This window comes from Astyanax mexicanus, chromosome 23, assembly GCF_023375975.1.
Source record: "Astyanax mexicanus isolate ESR-SI-001 chromosome 23, AstMex3_surface, whole genome shotgun sequence".
Classification (NCBI taxonomy): Eukaryota; Metazoa; Chordata; class Actinopteri; order Characiformes; family Acestrorhamphidae; genus Astyanax; species Astyanax mexicanus.
In genome coordinates, this window is record NC_064430.1 from 16,974,238 (window position 1) to 16,995,231 (window position 20,994).

At 39.4% G+C, this 20,994-nt stretch overlaps 1 protein-coding gene across 4 annotated transcripts in view; it reads left to right on the top strand.

The window, feature by feature from the left end:
• nhsb (Nance-Horan syndrome b (congenital cataracts and dental anomalies)) overlaps nucleotides 1-17,796 on the top strand; it is a 106,935-nt gene extending 89,139 nt beyond the window's left edge. The window contains exons 2-12 of one of the 4 annotated variants that reach the window (XM_049471069.1): nucleotides 3,368-3,520; nucleotides 6,017-6,156; nucleotides 7,342-7,377; nucleotides 7,844-7,897; nucleotides 10,296-10,343; nucleotides 11,069-11,128; nucleotides 12,083-12,278; nucleotides 12,698-12,829; nucleotides 13,007-15,991; nucleotides 16,466-16,586; nucleotides 16,675-17,796. In XM_049471069.1, coding sequence (XP_049327026.1) covers nucleotides 3,368-3,520; nucleotides 6,017-6,156; nucleotides 7,342-7,377; nucleotides 7,844-7,897; nucleotides 10,296-10,343; nucleotides 11,069-11,128; nucleotides 12,083-12,278; nucleotides 12,698-12,829; nucleotides 13,007-15,991; nucleotides 16,466-16,586; nucleotides 16,675-17,284 — 4,535 coding nt within the window. In that variant the 3' untranslated portion in view covers nucleotides 17,285-17,796. Of the gene's footprint in view, nucleotides 1-3,367; nucleotides 3,521-6,016; nucleotides 6,157-7,341; nucleotides 7,378-7,843; nucleotides 7,898-10,295; nucleotides 10,344-11,068; nucleotides 11,129-12,082; nucleotides 12,279-12,697; nucleotides 12,830-13,006; nucleotides 15,998-16,465; nucleotides 16,587-16,674 lie in introns of all 4 variants that reach the window. The other 3 variants (XM_022668223.2, XM_049471070.1, XM_049471071.1) reach the window with 3 other exon arrangements.
• Nucleotides 17,797-20,994: the final 3,198 nt, after the last annotated feature.

Consider the following 20,994-nt stretch of genomic DNA (forward strand, 5'->3'; position numbering starts at 1 on the left):
TTTTTCTGTTTACTACACAGTTTTGTTTTGGTTGCCTGGTTGTTCTTAGTTTTTGGCTTTGGAATTTGGCTTGCTCTTTGGTTTTTTGTTTGGTTTTGCTCATGTGTGGTACTTTCCTTATTGCTCTTTAAAATTCCTTTAGACATACAAGCAAAGCACAATTTATTTTCCTCAGTAGTGCTATTCTAATTATGATTTTATTTCAGTAGTGCTACTGTAGTTACAAATGTAGCTAGCCAAAACTTTGTAATGCCATTCTAATTATAAGTATACCTCCCACCATTTTAGTCATGAATAAACCTCTGCAGTGTTATTTTAATCGTAAGCGCACCTCAGCTGTGCAATTTTAGTCAATTTTTTCTAGGCACACATTTAGCTAGCTAGTTAGCTCAATGGTACTATTTTGTCAATATTTACTTTTACTTAAGTTGTACAACTGTAATCATACATTTACCACAGTAGTGCTACTCAAGGCACATGTAGCTAGAATTTACACAGAGAATCGCAGTCAATTTTTAAACTTATAGCTATAGCTAGCTAGAATTTACACAGAGAATCGCAGTCAGTTTTTAAACTTATAGCTATAGCTAGCTAGAATTTACACAGAGAATCGCAGTCAGTTTTTAAACTTATAGCTATAGCTAGCTAAATTAGCTCAGCTTACATTACTGTTTTAGCCTTTTACAGCTCGTATCTTTTAGCTAAAAAACAGACAGTTTGTAAAGAAATGCTGATACCAGGCTTTACAAGTGATTTAATTTAATTTATTCATTTAAATAATCACTGCAGTATCACTTTCCATGTTTTCTGCAGTATAAGGCATACTTAAAATCCTTTAATTTTCCCAAAAATCACCTTAAAATCCGGTGCGCCTTATGTATGAATTGTACCAGTCAGTTTGTAAGGAGCAGTAAAACCACTCCACTGAAGTACAGCATTATACAGGAGTTTTAGTAAGGTTTCTGCAGCATTAGCATTAGCCACTAACAGCGCTAAGCGCTAGTTCTTTTGCCGTTTAAAGGTGAGGATATTGGACTGTAGCCTGCAAATTTACCATGTTAAAACAAGCTATGAGGGACAAACAGCTAGCTAAAATCAGCCTGACTTACCGGAACACTAAAGGTTTTTCACTGTAGCTCCATCAGGCCTCTAACCACTAGCGCTTAGCCTTAGTGCTGGAGAAATTTTGAAATCTAAGCTTACAGTAAATAAACAGCTTTACTCACTCAAATAAACAGGAGAGAAATCTGCGTAGATTAACATCCAGCACTCACTTTGAAAGAAAATTATTTTTTATTAAGAATTGCAGTTTTGTTTACTAAAAACATTATCTTTACTTAGCTTCCCGACCACCACCTAGACATAAGACCTGCTGAATTAGAAGGAAAACATGGCAACACCCCTGTTCCGGACTAGTGTTACATAATGCGCCCTATAATCCAGTGTGCCTTATGTATGAAAATAGACCAGAAAATAGATGTTTATTGATACTGTAGCTTATAATCCTGTGCTTCTTATAGTGCGAAAAATACTGAACAATAAATAGGTTTTGTTTTATATGAATTATTTGGTCTTTTCCCTTATTCAGCTAAGCACTGAAAGCATTTTTTTTTGCAATTTCTGTCAAATAAAAAATACCAAATATTTGGTGCATGCCACATTCACTTTTTTATAAAAGTAGTATGTTACTCGAGACCCCACTCTGTGCCATGCTTAACAAAACTCTATAACAACAAATTAAAGTTACTCTACAAAGGTTATTGATTTAGACCATGTTAAGATCTGTAAACTGAGCATTTGTTGAAGTAAACCTTTCCTTTTTTCTTTTCCCCATCTGCTACTTATTTTAAGATGTTGAACAGCAGCATAGGAGTCCAAATATAGCCTTTAGACACCTCTCAACATCTGCTAAGCACTAGATCCAGCTCCAACTTGTCAATAACAAGTCAATCAGACATGTAAGACATGGGAGTTCTCTGTTTATTGATTTGATTGTGTCAGGCAGTGTGAAGAGGCTGAAGGGGCAGTGTGGATTTAAATGAGTGGTTACACTGTGATTTTTTATAAGAGGTTCAACATTAGCTAGGTGATATTAGTCATAATCAATAAAAATATATTTCTTACTAGCCTAATTATTACAGGTACTTTAACTGTGGTCCTAAAAGACATTCAAGAGGTGCCTGCACAGATTTGAAACAAATGCATGCATACAAAAATGCATACAAAAAAAAAACAAAAAGAAAAATAGACAATACAAAAAAAAACAGAAATTTTAACACAGAAGCAAACAAGACATGAAGCTTGGTATGCTTTAATGGGAATGTTGGCAATACTTTGCAAAGTAATAGAGGTAAAGTCAGATTTAATTATAGAAAGAAAATAGAAAACAGTGACAATGTTTAGTACTCAGGAGATGATGAATAGGAAAAAGAGCTCCTTATTGGCGTGTTGTGAGCTGGCTGGACTATGATGGATTCTGGGAAGAGCAGTAAAGGGAAACAATGAAGGCAGAGGGAGAACATAGAAGCCTGATAGAGTTTGATTAATCTGAGAAAAGGCTGGGATAGAAAGCTATACCGCCATATATTATAAAACTTGATTTACTTAAGTTACTGTAAATCATTTGAATTCTTAAAACACATACCTATTTCATATTTAGTATATTTTTAGGCTTTGTACATAAAGCCTGCTGTTTTTTCAATCTCTCTCTTTTGCTCCCTTTATCTCTCTCTCTCTCTTTTTCTCTTTCTCTCTCTCTCTCACACACACACACACTCTTTATTTCTTTCTCTCTTTTCCTTGTTTATTGGGCAGGGAGAGCATCTCCTGTGTTATTGTTGGTGATTGTGGTCTGATAAGGATCTGCTACTTCACTGTAAATTAGATATGAAGGGTTGCTTAGATACGGATGACTCTGGGCTATTCAAGGGGACGGCCGCGTGCTGCATACTGATGGGCAGATGCTGCTTTATAGAGGGAGAGGGGAGCCGCTCGGAGAGAAAAGAGGGATGAAACGGCCTTGTCTTTCATCCCTGCTTCACAATAAAGACAGCACATCTTCCTCCCTTTGGCTCCCTGTGTAGTGGATTCAGAAATGGTGGGAGCGAAGTTCCAATTTTAGCGCGGTTGTCCGCTGTAAATTTAGACCTCACCACAGGTTGTTTTTGTCTGCCTTTTGGCGTGTGTGTGGTTATGATGGTGGTTCTCTTGGATGAATGATGATGTAGTAAAAAAATAAAGTGCATAGTGTGCAGTGAGCTGGAGGCCTGTACCAACTTGAAAGCTCACAAACATTCTGACTGTGCTATTTCTGTTTCCCTCTCTTTCTCTTTTTTTTGTCCTATATTCTCTCTCTCTCAATCTGCAGCGGTGTCTAATCTAGACATTGAGAGCAAGTTGACGGCGCACTACCAGGCCCCATGGCACCAGCAGCACAACGTGTTCCACCCCAGCACACGGCCACCATGTCTGGAAGAGCTGCACCACCATGCCCAGCTCAACCTGCGGGCCCTGCACAGAGGTGAGCCCCAGCCTAGCCATCCACACAGTATTATATCGTCCTCATTTACTGGAGTTTGTGTCTCTAATCCATTATAATTTCTAATTTCCATAGCTTTGCTATGACGTATTTCTGGCACACACGTGACACTGATCAGATCGGGGAATGTTAAATTCCCACACACCTTCCAACACAACAAAATGTAATATTCCATTCATTTGGCACCCACTATCAGGCTTTCGCAAACTATGATAATTCATGTTGCTTTGCTATGAAATTGTGAACAGATGCAGGTGTTTTTTAAAGCCGCACTCTGAGATAACACTGCACTTTCTATCCCATTACTTTTGGCATATCATCTAAAGACAAGTCACAGACTTTTTAATCACAGGCCAATATTTTGCTGAGACTGGGAATCACTATTTACAAGACTGCAGCCAGATTCCCATCATGCTTCAGGTGGAGCTTACATACAATAAAAATTACATATTAACTGTGATTTATCAGAGACTATGGTTTATTTTTCTGCCACATTTATTTTTTGTGTTCAACTATAAGCTTTGCCTGCTATACATTTGCCTTTGTTTTAAATAGAATTAATGCAATAAAGGACATCATTCTTGCAAAATGTGTATTTATTTAACTTGTTTGTATCAAAAATAACACTGCACAGTAAGACAAAGTAGTGCAAAAAATAACTTTAAATATAATGACTTTAAAGTGCCGCCTGTGTACTGTACATATTAAAGTAAGAACTTATGCAATATACAGCATATTTACTGCAAAATGTGTTCTTTTTCAAATCGTTTGTAAACAGTCATGTAAAAAAAATTGCTTTTTTCCCCTGGCTAAGACTATTTTTTACAAAAAATGTCATGTATAAATGTCTTCTATAATATGCTTTGTAATTGTCTATAGGTACATCAACTATCAAAATGTCCTGCAAAATCTTTCTAGGGTCCTAAAAGTTTAGCGGTCAAGATGCAGAAAAGCATGCACTGCATTGGGAACCTAACCAATAGAAAACACAAATGGAGGGCCTGATTAAAATATTTGTGACTAATCGAAAAAATAAATGTCAGGTTAGTTAACTTCTAACAGTCATTAGTAGCAGCCCTAATTCAAACTATATACTAAACTATATTAGATCATCCTCAGTGAGCTCCCAATACGCTCCCACATTTCTCTTCTATCTCATCTCGATCAGAATCTACAGTTCAGATGAAACCCAAACTGTTGAAACAGGTGTGTTTGAGCTGAGAAAACAAACTCTGCAGTTCCAGGGTGGGCCAGGGGGGGATTATTTCAGAGTGCACTCTTCCATTACCAACCTTGCTTGACCTCACATCACCCTGTTGTTCTGGAGACCACTGAGACACATAGAGGTATTCTGGCATGCTGGCAGTAGAAGCACGGTTACATTCAGTTCAGTGTAATTCAGACATTCATATAAAAAAAAGAAATGTTTTGAAAAAAAAAAATGACATTAAATAAATGTGATGTTCAGACGAATAAAAAACACCTAACATTTCATTCGATACTTTTGGGCATTGGATTTGTACTGCTTTCGTAAAAAAAAAATAATAGACTGCAACTGTTATTGTTACGCTACTGTTATTCCTCAATTACTATACTGCAACTTTACCCAAAACACAGAGCTGCCATCTTAAGCATCTTTAGGCACTACACAAAACCCATAATACGTTGTCAAAATTCGAAATAAAATGTTGACTAATATAGACTTACTAGTGCATCTCAAACAATATGAATATAATTAAAAAATATATTAGAATTTCAGTAATTCAGTTCAGAATGTGAAGCTCATATATTATATAGATTTATTACATACAAAGTGATCTATTTTAAGCATTTATTTCTTTTATTGTTGATAATTATGCTTACAGCCAATAAAAACCCAAAAATCAAGACCAATTGGTACTTTTGGTAGTGTGGGCAGAGTGTCAAGTCCTGCTGGAAAATGAAATCTGCATCTCCATAAAAGTTGTCAGCAGAGGGAAGCATGAAGTGCTGTAAGATTTCCCGGGAAAACACTGCACTGACTTTGGACTTGATATAACACAGTGGACCAACACCAGCAGATGACATGGCTCATTGAAAATATTAAATTTTTTTTTAGATAAACTAGTATATACTCATATATTATTTTTTTACATACTGTTTCATACTGTTCCATTCTGTCTAATACATACTAGAGGCAGTAAGTACAGTTTACTTTAATACAAGCCCAGCTCAGTGTGTAATATCTGACCCATGCTGCCCCCTTGTGTTCAAATGCTGAACTCTTCAATGCAGATGTTTCAGCATCATAAATCTTTCATCTCAAGCCTGTATCTCACAGGCATGTGGAGGTGTTATAGCTTTTTACAGAGAATAGCACAACATAAAGAGATATCTAAACCAAAAGCTAAATATCATTGTTTTACATTCTGTTTTTAGGTGAAATATGTATTTAATGTATAATTGTATGGCTGTGTGTGTGTGTGTGTTTTTATACAGATCAGCAGCAGCGTCAGCGTTCAACCAGCAGGGAGCGGAATCGGGTCACCATATCCATCTCTGTGGCCCCGCCGATGCCCACATTCCCCTCCCCTCACTCCCTCAGGAGGCGGGACCAGAGGAGCCGACACGCCGGCATGGTAAGAGCCGTAGCTTTTTATTATTACAGTCAGCTCAGCTACTCATCCACTGTCTGAATTCAAATGGCTATTGATTCTCTGTCAGAGGGCAGTGTTTGTGATACTAATAATATTATATTGCATAACATTACATATTACACACAACTATTGAACTATGTTGGTGTACATTATAAAACCATACAAATGTTCTAATTGGAAATCAAGGGGAGAAATATATACAATATAGAAAACAAATGTGGGATATGGACACATTAAGTCTTTTATATTAGATAGTGTAAACTGGACAAAAATACAGCTCTGAAAAATTAAGAGACCACTTCAGTTTCTAAATCAGTTTCTCTGATTTTGCTATTTATATGTATATGTTTGAGTAAAATGGACATTGTTGTTTTATTCTATAAACTACAGACAACATTTCTCCCAAATTCCAAATAAAAACATTATCATTTGGAGCATGTATTTGCAGAAAATGAGAAATGGTCAAAGAGCTTTCAGACCTCAAATAATGCAAAGAAAACAAGTTAATATTATAAAATATTAAGAGTTCAGAAATCAATATTTGGTAGAATAACCCTGGTTTTTAATCACAGTTTTCATGCATCTTGGCATCATGTTCTCCTCCACCAGTCTTACACACTGCTTTTAGATTACTTCACGCCACTCATGGTGCAAAAATTCAAGTAGTTCAGCTTAGTTTGTTGGCTCGTGATCATCCGTCCATCTTTCTCTTGTTTATATGACAGATTTTTTTTTTATTTGGTAAAATCAAAGAAACTCGTTATTTTTAAGTGGTCTCTTTACTGAAAATAAAACCATTGACACTATTGATATTGCAAAGATGTTACCAGTGCATCCAAAAAAAAAAACATTAAACAGATTAAACAATCTAATAATATTGATTGTACCAATCAGAAAATGTTCCACTAACCAAAAAAAGTTTGCTGTGTTTTTTTGTGCTTTTTGACTTTTATCAGGTATGGATAAATGGCTAAACAAAGGCAATTCCAGCCTATTAATCAATTTAACACTCTGTATTGATTGATTATCAATTAAATGTTCGTGTGGACTGTGTAACTTTTTGGTATGGGTTATATGGGCTGCAAAATATTGGGGAGCCCTGCTCTATTGAAATATTTTCTATTAAAATGTTTTATTGTGTTTTCTTCATTGTCTTTGATGATACAGCAGGACAGAGCTGAATATCAGACAATGCAAAGAAAGGTAATTCATATAATATCAGTGTCCAGGGGTCTGACCTCTTGTGTCTGGATATTGTTACTGTCAGATCTAAACCTTGTATCTCCAAAAGCTGTATCTAGCAGTTTTACAGGACTTCTGCATCTTTTATTTATAATAGTCAACTTATTCTTTGATTCTATGATTTTACTGCAAGTCATTTTCAGTTTGATAGAATGTAAAAAAACAACTGCTAGATTTACATAGTTTAAAAAAAAAAAGAAAAATAAGAAAGATAGAGATACAAAGTTTCTGTTTGACAGTGAGGTCAGCTTTTTTGTCTGCTATTATAATATTAAATAATTCTTTAGATCTAAGTGGAAATGTGTCGAGTTGTTTAGCTCCACACATTTCCATTTAGCACTAAATATTAAAAACGAAACTATTTTAATATTAAACTTTTTATATTTTAAAATATATTCATAATTCATCACGATATCACTCCTAATAGGAGAGGAACACCAGAGAGTCAGACGTGCAGACTCTTCCCAGGAAGGTCATCCAGGTGCAGTTTGCTTTATGGTGTCAGGCTGTTTTTTTATGAAGCATGAATATTATTTATTAGTTTTTTTTAGGTCCTTCCAGTTTTACCAGTGTTTTGTGTGTTTTTCATTTCTGTGTGCAAACTTATGCTTTTATAGTTTCATGCAGTGTCAGTATTGTTGAGTGATCTGCATGATTCATTTTTGTGATTTGCCTTTTTTGTTTTGTGCATTTTCTCCCATGTGCAGCAGAATCCATGGAATTAGTTTACAGGATAGAATTAAGAGCTGGTTAACAAGTCAAAACGTGATTTTTTTCTACATATGAGTTCACTTTTCATGCTCTATTGACACATGAAAAGTCAGGAGTGTTGCTACTCAATTTGAACCGGAAACCCGATTTGTATTAACAGTTGAAACAGCTGGTTACTGTCTGCTTTTAATTCATATTAAAGGATCCTGATTACACTACTTATAATTAGCACATTTAAATTATGCATACATATAATATCAATAGTTAAACATATAATCAGCAATCCAAATAATGAATACTTATAATTTAATTTTGTTAACTATTGCAGTTCAAATGGTCTTTAAAAATGACCATTTCATTTTATGTATGTGTGAAATATCCAGCAGAGGTCAGTAAGTCTCCATCAGAGAAGCAACTCCAACACATCCATCAAATTACTATTTTTACTATTATTGTATACTTACTCAAGTTTGACAATGTGCTGTAGAATGTTATACATGAGTAACAGACAATTTTACCTAAAATATAGAAAATATAGAACCAAGCAAGCATGACTATTATTTCTAGACATAAAGAGCAAATCTCACATGTATTTAACAAAGCTGCACAAACTGGGGTAAATGTTTTAATTTTTTTGATTGCTAATTATATGTTTAACTATTGATATAATATTATATTTATGTATAATTTAAATGTGTTGATTATAAGTAGTGTAATCAGGACCCTTTAATGTGAATTAAAAGCAGACACCCACTGGAACACTTTGTCAAATTTAGGCTGTAACCGGCTGTTTAAAACTGTTTACTCTAACCACGCATGCGTAGTACAAATCGGATGACAAAACCGCAAAATTGTAGCAGTAATGAAGTGAGGAAATTATGTTATTGTACTGCACATGTGTAGTGCAAATCGGGTTTCCGGTTCAAATCGGGTAGTGACAAGGAGAGCCTCACTAACTCCAAAGCTAAGATGGCTGAACCTCCCAACAACAGTAGTATAAGCAGCAGTGTTTAAGTATTGAAGTTTAATAGCACTTGTTTTTAAGTATTTTAAGACTTATTTAATGTTTATAATAATATTTTTGTGTCTCATAAAATTATTAATACACACAGTACTAGGCAACATATTTTCATGCTGGTTGTGTGCCAAAATTACTCATCACAATATTAGCTAGTATTGCTAACAAAGCTAACCCAGGACAGTGCTAGCTAGCTAACAGTGATAACCTGAGATTTATGTAAAAAAAAACGTATAAACTATCTTAATTAGATTTGCCATAAAACACTGACAAATATTAGTCAAACCAGCTGTGGTAAACTTCAAATTCTGTAGCTTAATGTTTTTTGGAAAAAGTTTTAAAGCTCACCTTCCGCGAAAATCCGATTTTTCTTGTTTTTTGTGGAATACAGTAGGTCTCTCCGAGTTGAATGTGTACACCTGCACATTAAACTGTTTTGCAGCCCCCATTGTCTGCAGGAGCTAAGCAAAGAAATCCCCCCTCCCCCCCTCCGAAAAACGGGTGAATTTTGAATTATCTTTCTGCCTACGTAGGCAGAAACTCACAGACCAGCCCACCTTGGCTCGAGAAACTCCCAGAGGCGGAGCTGAAGCGACGCAACATCACCGCTCATCAGTTAGGAGGTGGGAGGCAGTGAGCGGCAGAGCGGCGGAGGGGCGTCGCAGTGCTCCTAGCCAATCAGAGGAGAGATATTTGCATGCTGTTTGCATGTATGAATATTCATGAGCAAAGCTGGAATTCGGTCATTTTGGACACACCCCTAAAACAGTCCATTAAAAAAGAGCTATACAGAGACACCTGAGCACTTTTTTTTTACAAAAACGGCTCACATGTCATTCATTCATACTAGAGACCACAACTAGACATTTTAAAATGAAAGAAAAAACGACGGAAGGTGAGCTTTAAAGAAAGCATTACATTAGTCGAATGTTTGCCTGGAACGTAACTTAATTTAACTCGGATGTGACTTAATTCCTACCTCCAACTCAAACTAAATGACTGAGCTGATTTCCTAAGGTCTTTTTTTTATTGCACTGACGTGTTAGCATGCTTGTAGCATGTATTGTTTGATTAACAGCCTTGTTAATTAAATTCAGCCATGGGTTTTGCTTTATTTTCTCAAAAATATTTGTTATTTCCTACAATGCAGCAGGAGAGACCTGCAAGAGAGGTGGAATTTCAGCCAGCACAGAGAAAGGTAAACTTGAGCAGTGTGATTTAAAGGAGGGGAATTTATGGTAAACCCAGAGTTCTCTCTAATCTAACCCTAACTTAACCTCTTTATTTCCTCCTACTCAGGTTTAGGTCTGGAGCTGGCAGTTATAGAGCATAAGGGTAGAGATATATTTGCTGTTGACACTGCATTTGTATAGTCACGAATGCAGTCTCACCCATCCTGAGCCTATTTGATGCAGAGGTTTGCGCATCTTTAGAAATGAAGGTTATTGTGGAGCACAGTGAGATGCAGTATACACAAAAACACCACTACGATTCAGACGGAAAGTTTTCAAAAATCTATGTTATACCTGATACAAATGTCTGCAAACTGCTAAAGGGAGCCTGCAAGTGAGGGGTAGCTGCTAAAGCTGCTGCACCAAGCCTTAGTGGAAATCTGGAACTCTAAGCTTACTGTAAATGTTCATGAAACAGCCGGTTTTCTGTGTTAAAGCATGACCAAACAGCAAGTATATCTCTAGTCTAAGACTCTCATTCATTTTATAATTTTATTATAGAAGGACCTCAAGAGACTTTCTGAAGGATGGATTTCTACAGGTCTCCATAAAGCTTTCACAACAAACATTTACCACTAAATGTGCAATTTAAAAGCCCCACCCGGTTTTCATTTCCATGTTTGATTTGTGTTGTGTTTTTGTTATGTCATCATTGTTGAGTCTTGTGTTTGCCATTTTTTTGTTGTTTTAGCATGAGCGTTCACGTCCCTCCTCCCTTACTGTTTGCTGCTTCATCCCCTGGATCAGAAAGGTATTTTCCTTGCAGTCTCTGCTAAGCTTAGCTTAGCATACCTTAGCTTAGCATCTGTCTGACTCTTCTTTTTACATTTTACTGTCATCCTTGTTTACTACAGGGTCATATCAATATACTGTGCCTTTTGTATACGCAATATACTTGTTTACCTTAATTTTAAAGTACATTTTTGTGTATGTTTTATAATTTTCTTTTGATGTGAGGGGTGGATTCTTTACCATGTCTGCTGTGATTCCTGTTTACATTGAATAAAACAGTTAAGTGGATAAATAATACATATATTTGCTTGACATGGCAGGATGGGTGCAAGCATAATAGGAGAGTAATAGTAAAAATTAAAAAGTAATTAAGCTGGGAAAATATGTAAGTCAATATATAAGTCAAGTGATTTAAAATCTTCAGTATTTTAAAAAGTAAAGTCTTGAGGGACAAAAAGCACAGTATTCTGATAATGATCTATAGTAAGCTTGTTAGATCTACTCCATCCAAGTGTCTGATGTTCTTTTTGTCAACATTCTTGTCTCACCTCTTGTCTGATTTCCTACCTTTTAACTCCTTACTTTTCCCTGTGCTTCACAGCTTACATTGAGCTAACAGTAACATACACGTGTTAATTTACAAATTCTGTTTTTCTTGTCACTGGAGATATGATATTAAATTGTACTCAAATATTATTGTACTCTAGATACCTTTGGGAATCACAAGTCAAAGCAAAGTGCATGTACTGTATTAGTTGTTGGCTATTTCTGAGGACCAAAGTAGAATGTTATTTTTTAACTCCTCTGTTGCTGTATGTTCAACTTTAAGAATTAGCAATAATAGCAATAATAAAAATACTCAACATTGAGTAGCATGTTTGCGTATAATGTTCAGTAAACTTTGTGGTATAATATAGAGAAATGTGTTTGTCTCATTGCACTGTTATAAACTGTGAAAAAACTACTGTCTCAGGCTGGAACCAATACAAATGCAGACGGGGACTTGGTGGCAATGAGCCACAGGCCGAAGTGTCCTGTTCCCAATGTGCCCACCACTCTGGACAAGCAGACCAACTGGTCGAAAGCCCTGCCACTTCCTACACCAGAGGAAAGACTGAAGAATGATTCTCAAGTCATCTCCTCCGTCATTATCCCTATCAATGTAACAGGTAAAAAACAGCTATAGTTTTTATGACAAACCAGTGCTTGGCAAGTCCAGTGTGTCTCTGGGTTAAGGCTATCAATTTGAGTCTGTGTTAATTTGTCAAGAACTCTCTCCCCACATCACACCTAGTGTGATGTTGGTCTGTAGAGAAGTCTATTGAATGATGTATCAGAGCTTGTTACTGTGCTGGCTACCAAGTGTAGTTGCATTGGTGGCAGTTTGAAAAGAGGCAGTTACTGATGTCACATGTATTGTTGGAGGCATGTGCTAGTTTTCACCCTCCTGTGTTGGGGGGCATTACTAGTGAAAAAGGGGGAGTTGGGTAATTGGCCTTCCAAATTGGGAAAATATGCTAAAATTAGAAAACAAAATGATAACAAATAATAATAATTAAGTGTTAAGCCTGTACCTCTTGGATTGCAGGTGTGGGATTTGACCGGGAGGCCAGTGCCCGTTGCTCACTAGTTCACTCACAGTCAGTGCTGCAGCGACGAAGGAAATTGAGGAGGCGGAAAACCATCACTGGCATTCCCAGACGAGTACAACAAGACATGGGTATGACTGCTTGTAGCTGTTCTTTTTTATTGTAGCTGTGTAAACCATGTGAAATCAGACCAAACCAATACTATTACTATACTTACCTACTGTCAACTTTCTGTATTAGAACTGATATGAACTGATATGATCTGTTGATCTCATGTGTGACTATATTTTGCTCCTAACTTCCCCCAGACTCAGACGAATCTCCTGTGGCCAGAGAGAGGACTGTAGTTGTCCATGCCAACCAACACATGTCCTTGTGCCAAGAGGAGCTCTCGCTTAGTGGCAGAAATCTAAACACCAAGGACTCTGGCTGTCAGACAGATGACTTCTTGATCGCTGCCCCATCCCGGAGGCGTATCCGTGCCCAGAGGGGTCAAGGAATTCCAGCCTCCCTTTCCCATTCCACTGGAAATATCACCTCCTTGCCAGATCGCTCTGATACTATGTACACTGCCGCATCCGGTACTCGCTTGCGTTCGAGAAGTTTACCAAGAGAAGGGGGCAGACTTCGGGATGAAGATCACGATGACAGCGATGATGATGACGATGATGAGGACGATGAAGAGCTTTCTCCTTATGAGGCTGAGGACTTCCTGCCAGGCCCAGGACAGAGGATCCTAAAGGACGAGGAGGAGAGCACCGATGACCAAGCTATGCCAGAGCTCCAGTTGGGAAGTCTAAAGAGGATGCAGCACTCTGGTAGTCCTGAAAATTCCTGGATTGAGAGAGGCAGGTCCAGGCTCCCACGCAAAGCTGACATGGGAAGTTGTGAGATCTCTTCCAGTTCAGATACCTTCAGCAGTCCCATACACTCTGTTTCTACTACGGGTGTGCTTGGGAGCCAGATTGACCACAAAGAAGACCATCAGTCTTCAAGCGGTAACTGGAGTGGAAGCAGCTCCACATGCCCTTCCCAGACCTCAGAGACAATACCACCAACTGCCTCACCTCCCCTAACTGGCTCCTCACACTGTGATTCAGAACTGTCCCTCAACACGGGGTCTCATATCATTGACGATACCACTGGCTTCATCATTGACCCCTACCACATGGACCGGACGCAAGGCCAGGGTCACAGGTCTAGTTCCTTTACTTCCTCAGCCACAGATCAGATGGATGATGCAGGTGTCAGTACTGCTAGTGACGGGGAGTGGAACTGCAACCAGGACCAGCAGGATCACCCCTGTCCGCAGGACTTCAGCCCCAAGCACTCAAGGGAAGACGAGAGTGGCGTAAGCTGTCCCAGTTACTCCAGTGGGGAAACCTACGAGAGCTTTAGTGGCCAACCACCAGCTGAGAAATTAGAGAGCTCTTCACATTACACTGTTGACACTGAGGGCTTCTACACCTCCATGCACTTTGATTGTGGTCTTAAAGGTAGCAGAAGCTATTACAACTATGCAGCCATCGACCCTGACTGTGGCCCAAGTGGGAACATTGCACCTGGAATGGGTGAATACCCTCAACCAGACTATAGAGGAGTGAGTACACTTGGAAGACAGTGTCTCTCCTTACGAAAACCAAAGGCCAAGCCACCCCCACCAAAACGTAGCTCTTCTTTAAAGGAAACAAGCAGCAGCGTGGACGTTCCAGAGCAGAACGAACCAAAGATTACTAACGAGCTGCCCCTGCCTTTGTCTTCCAGGGAGATGAGGCTGCAGCTGGACTTGGCCGGTTCTTCCGGGCAACTCGAAACTGCAGGTCTCTGTGATGAGCCCATTGGTGCCTGGGGTGTAGAGAATGTCCGAGAAATGCTAGACTGCTCCTCACCATTCAGTTCTTCTGACACACATTCCTTCAAAGATGAGGGTGCTGTGCAGTCAGACTATGCAGACCTCTGGCTCCTTAGTGACTTGAAATCCAATGATCCTTACAGGTCCCTGTCTAACTCCAGCACTGCTACGGGTACAACCGTCATTGAATTTGTCAAGTCACCAGAGAGCGTGGAAACTACAGTTTGTCGCCCCAGGTCCAGACCCACGTCACCAACACTTCCACCACCAGAAAGTGACTTAAAACTGGGTTCTCCCGAGAAGTTGGCAGGGTTGGCATCCCCTTCAAGTGGATATTCCAGTCAGTCAGAGACACCTACATCTTCCTTCCCTTCTGCATTCTTCCCAGGACCGTTGTCCCCAAACACTGGCAAGAGGAAACCCAAAGTACCAGAGAGAAAGTCCTCGCTTGCTTCTCTACAGCAGCAGTCCCTTGCCCTTAGAGACCCATGCTCTTCCATCAGGAGGGACACTGACTCCCAGGCCATACCTCCCAGCCACCTTGACCTAAGTGCTCTTCACAGCAAGTCCTTTGCCCACAGGAACCAGATGCACATCCTTCACCAGAACAAGCAGAAAGCAGCGGCTGCAGCTGCTGCGGCTGCAGAGGCTCGTGCCGCCGCCGCAGCAGCTGCCGCAGCAAGTGCCGAGGCATCTACTTCAACACACCTGGCCATCACGCCAATTGTTTTAAGGTCAGTCCAACTCCGATCCATTTGTAAAACAGCGGAGAGTACCCAGGGCCAGGAGCAGTGCACTGATCCATCAACTCGACCCAAGTGTCACCCAGTAACTATACTAACCCCTCCCACTGACAACAGGCACAACAGGAAACCACCAGCTTACAAACCGCCTGCTGTGCAGCACGAGTCTCAGTTATCACTTCCAGAGGCTATCATTACATCGCATGAGGGAGTTAAAGTCAGACAGGAGAGGTATGGCCCAGGAACCTACTGGGCAATGACAGCTTTTAGAACACCTGTAGAACCCACCAATGAACAAGAAGAGCTGTCAACTGAAATAGCCCAGGGCTCTGAGAAAGATCTGCAGAAATCTGCAGAGAGCAACAGGTATCCAGATGAAGAAGCAGAATTACCAGCAGAAAGTTTCAAAACTGAACACAGCGAAGAACCCAGGCCAGATCCTCCATCAGAACCCTCCTTGAGTTTGCACAGCACAATGTCCCCTCCTGCTTACAGTGAAATACACAGGAGTGACTTTGTACTGTGCTGCAGTCCTGACAAAGTGCCTGCTAGACATTCAGAAGCATCATCGCACACTTACACAATCAGCGATGCCAGAAGCAAAGAGGAAGAGTACGAGACATCAGGTGTCACTACCAGAAGTGCCTCACAAGATGGACGCGAGGATGGGTCAACCCCAGACACAGAAGATTACTTCAGTAAGGGTAATAAAGGCTGAAACTTTGTCATCATGAAAAGCACACCATGGCCTGTATAATTGCCTAAATAGCCCTAACCCTGTTTTGCAGCTTTATGTTTAAAAGAAACCAACATGTGTAGTGTTTTCTTTGTTAAAAATATGTTTAAAGTTAGTGATAATAAATAACTGTTGCAAGGTTTCTAAAATTCACCACTTGTGCAATCATAAAAGACTTCAAGTCACCTACAGAGCACCGTAAGTAACCTGGTTTTCAAGCAGTGTTCTTTTTATTTATTTATATTGATGACGTATTAGTTCTTGAATGGTTGTCCCATTTTGATTGGATGGTGTAACACTTAAAAACAATGGTAGGGCTACAAATAAAAAATGGGATTGGCCCCAAGTGTGTTTTAATTATTCTCACTGCATGCAAACAGATTATTGATATAAATAATAGCGAAAATATCAGTGAAATATGAACCTTTGTCCACAGACTCAACACCAAGTGACAATTCAACTTCTCCTCTGACTGATGACTCGAAGACTGATGATGATCTGTTCCCCTCACCTAACAAATTGCGCACAACCGAAGACCTTTTTGCCATGATCCATAGGTGAGTTGTAAATTGTTTTGATGGCTAGTGCAATAGTGCAATATACAGTATAAAATGATATCCAATGCACCGAACCTCACTGTTTCAGATCAAAGAGGAAAGTCCTTGGGCGGAAAGACTCAGGGGAGCTCGGTGGAAAAAGTCGACTTAGTGTTGTTGCTCCCGTTACTGCCCCTGTCAGTAACCCTGTAACGTGCCCCGCTACTCCACCTTCTGCCCCAGCTTCCTCTGCTGGTTCCCAGCGAACCCCAGGACCCATTTACAGGAGTGCCAAAAAGTCCAGCACGTCCAACGAGGAGTTTAAGCTACTGCTGCTGAAGAAGGGCAGCCGCACTGACTCTAGCTATCGTATGTCTGCCACTGAAATCCTCAAAAGCCCCATTGCCCCCAAGTCCCCTGGGGAACTGTTACTGGAGGCTGCCAGGCAACTGGAGGAACCCCCTTCGCCACTGCAGGAATCTCCTTCCAGTGTAGAACCTCAGCCCAGCCCTTTGCCCAAGGCCAACAGTGAGGGTTTCTCCACCAAAACTCTTACCATGTCTGCTGCTTCCAGACAAGGTCGTTCCAGGATCCCACCTGCAGCCAACAGCAGCAGGTACAGCACCCGCAGCAGGCTGTACACTGCCCCCATGCAGGCCATCTCTGAGGGAGAGACTGAAAACTCGGATGGAAGTCCACACGATGACCGCTCCTCCTAGTGGTGTGTTTCACTTTTACGTTTTTTTTTCTTTCTTACCAGTGAACAGAACAACGAATCCCTCATAATTTGGAAAAAATGTGAAAAAAACATATCTTTACTGAAATCTGAAATATGTGTGATATACAGACAATTATATATTTTCCTTTTTAAGTATCCCATCATATCTTAAGACATTAAGAAAAGAATCCCTTGCTCAACCTTTTTTTGTAGTGCATAAATTGAGTGAACCTATGTTGTGGCCAGTGATGAATGTTCATTTTTATCACAATGGGAGCTATATGAGCTTTGGGAGCATCTTGTGCGTCTTCTTCATTTTTTTAATTGTGTGGATGCTTGACATCTTGACATCATTCCTAAAGAAACGAAACAATAGCCAGTCCATCTCTGTTCATTCATGAAAATGTGAAGGGTGTACATTCTAAAAACATGTTTACCATAAATATATAAATATGAATATTTATTTTCTGATTTAACAACTTAACAAATTGATTGAACGAGTTTTACTATGTTATCTTGTAGAGGTGTGCCAAAAAATCGATTCACATAAGAATCTTGATTCTCATTTACTACGATTCAGAATCGATTTAAAATGTCCCAAAATCGATTCTAAGGTCCAATCCCATTTCTTCCCTTGGCCCTACCCCTACCGAAGCGTTTTTCGCTCCGCCTCCCACTGCCCAAAGCGGCAAGTGGGAGGCGGAGAAAGCGATTGGCTGCGCCGCCGTAGTGTGTAAACGTACCGTCACCCCTAAGGCGGGTAAAGGATAGGGCTTGTTCAAACAGAGATCTTCCAGACCCACACAGAGCGTAGGTGTATGAGAATTACCGGTAAGATGGCAGAACAAGCACTATATTACCTTAGATTAACGTGTAGTTTTAATGTTTTATGGCAGAATGCTTCATAACAAGCATAAAAAAGATCGCTAGTAGTTCGTTTCAGTAACTGTTAGCTAGCTAACTAGCTAACTTTCCAGTTCCACCTTAAATAATGCAACAGGTGGCAGCGGGCTGCAGCATTTAAGGCGGAACAGAAAAATAAAATAAGCTAATCAGAGCTAATTTCAGCTCCCCATCACAGAGGAATTAAGTAATGGACAATATGAATTAATTTCTCCACCTCCTGCCCCCTTTCTGAAGAAATACAACGGCCTAAAATTAACTAGTTAATCAGCAGCTGCTCCTGAACTTTAGCGCTCCACTGCTATCATCACATCAGCCCAGCAGCGTCACCTACACACCACCGCTAGTAGCCTGGTAATAAAGCAGTGTTATTTATTATTTATTTATTGTTCATTGACAAACGTCATTGTGATATCCCAGTGATTCCTCTGTCACTGAGGACCCACATTCCTGCACATTTTATTGTTTTTGTAACACATTACCTGCTCCAGGACCAGTGTATATTATGGAGGGTTTTTTTTCAATAAGATTCATAAGCCAGAAGCAGAAATTTTTATAATTCAAATCGTTTTGAATCAAAAATCGATTTTGAATCGAATCGTGGCCCCCAAAATCGGAATCGAATCGAATCGTGAGATAGTAAAAGATTCCCACCCCTATTATCTTGGGTGCACAATGAAAGGGAAGCGTCTTGTATAGTATTAGACACGAACCTGCTAAAGTCCCAATCATGAATTGTTCGGAAGACCACAGCCTTTTAAGAACTACAAAAAAAAAAATCACAAACACAAATAAGAAAATGAGAGATAATTTATGTTGCAGATTCATGTTGCAGTACAATAAACTGACCTGTCAATTGTTTTGATGATTCCTAATTGGGATTTTAGCTAGGCTTACACAGGACAATCGCACTGTGGCCTTTCCTTACAGAAGGTCTGTGAATGCAGATCAGTTCTTCAGACTCATTATGGCATTTTTAATGGCGGAAGTCTGTAGAAGCTTAAACGAGTTGGTTCACAAAACCTGTGAATCTTTTGCACTTGTAGATTGAAGATTAAGAAAAAAATGTTTCTTTAAAAGATCTGTATTGAATAAAGTGCTGTAATGTATTTATTTCTGATTCAGAATTGAGGCCACGTGTCATTTATTCAAAGTGAGAGTAGAGTAGTTCTCAGATAGTGTTACCCATGACATAGAACATCTACTGAATATACAACTCCAAATCAGAAGAAGTTGGGACAGTATAGAAAATGCAAAAAAAAAAAAATCTTACATTTCCTTTGACTTTTGTTTGATTTCAGACAGTATGAATCCAAGATATTTCATGTTTTTTTCTCCTTAGCTTTATTTGTTTGTATTTTTTGTATAGGCCTGCAACACCTTTAAAAAAAAAAGTTAAATAGTTTTTTTCATTTTCCACGCATTCTCTTTTGGGGACAGTCCAGGCCAGTCCAGTACCCACTTTTTCCACAGCCATGCCTGTATGATGTGTGCAGCATGTGGTTTTGCATTGTCTTGTTGAAAACTGCATAGACATCCCTGTAAAAAATGCGGTTCTTAAAGTGCAGCATATCTTGCTCAAGATCTCAATATACGGGGCTCTGAGTGGTCCAGCGGGCTAAGAGCTGCCTCTATGATCAAGAGATTTGCCGGTTTAAATCCCAGTCATGCAGCTTGCATCAGCTGCTGGAGGCCTGAGATAGCACAATTGGCCTTGCTGTCTCTGGGTGGGTAGATTGCACTCTCTCCCTACATCACTCCAAAGGTTTGCAGCACAAAGCGTCTGTGAGCTGATGTATCGGAACGGAGTCGCTGCACTTTCCTCCAAGTGCTGTGATGCTACTCGGTAATGCTGCATCAACAGCAGTACGAAAAGAGACAGTGGCTGACTTCACATGTTACGGAGGAGGCATGTGCTTGTCTTCACCCTCCTGATGTTGAGGCATCACTAGTGATAGGGGGAGTCCTAATGAGTGGGTTGGGTAAAATGGGGTAAAAAAAATGAAAATAAATTAAAAATAAATAAAAGATCTCAATTTACTTTTCTGCGTTGATGCTGCATCACAGAAATGTACTGACACAACCTCACATCATACTCGATCCTGGTTTTGTTGCTTGTAACAGTCTGATGGATGATCCTTTTTTATCTTTTGGTCTAGAGCAAATGGCATTCATTTCTTCCATAATTATCCTTTGTCTGAAGCCAATACACATTTAACCCTGAATGATGGCCGTTTTCAGATGCCTCCTAGCCCAGAGAAATCAACACCACTTCTGGACATGGTTAATATGGTTAATAAGGCTTCGGTTTGACACAGGTTGACCAGATAAAACATGAAATATCTTGGGTTTATTTATACTGCAATCAAATAAATAAATAAATAAATGTGAGAAACAATGTAGTGTACTATATTTTTTACACTATAAGGTGCACTATCAATTAATTTCCATTTTCTGATCTATTTTCATACACAAGGTACACCGGATTATAAAGCGCATTATGTAACATTAGTAAGGAACAGGGGTGTCGCCATGTTTTCCTTCTAATTCAGCAGGTTAGCGGCTAATGCTAATACTGCTCCAGTTCAAGTCTCTGTGCTGGAGAACTATATTGAAGCTCCTGTATAACTCTTTACTTTAGCAGAGTGGCTTTACTGCTCCTTACAACCTGACTGGTAAAAATACATACATAAGATTATAGGGAACACTGACTGATTTTTGGGAACTTTAAAGGATTTTTAGTGTGCCTTATAGTGCGAAAAAAATATATATTTTTTTATTTGCACTTTACATGCTGTCACAGCCTTT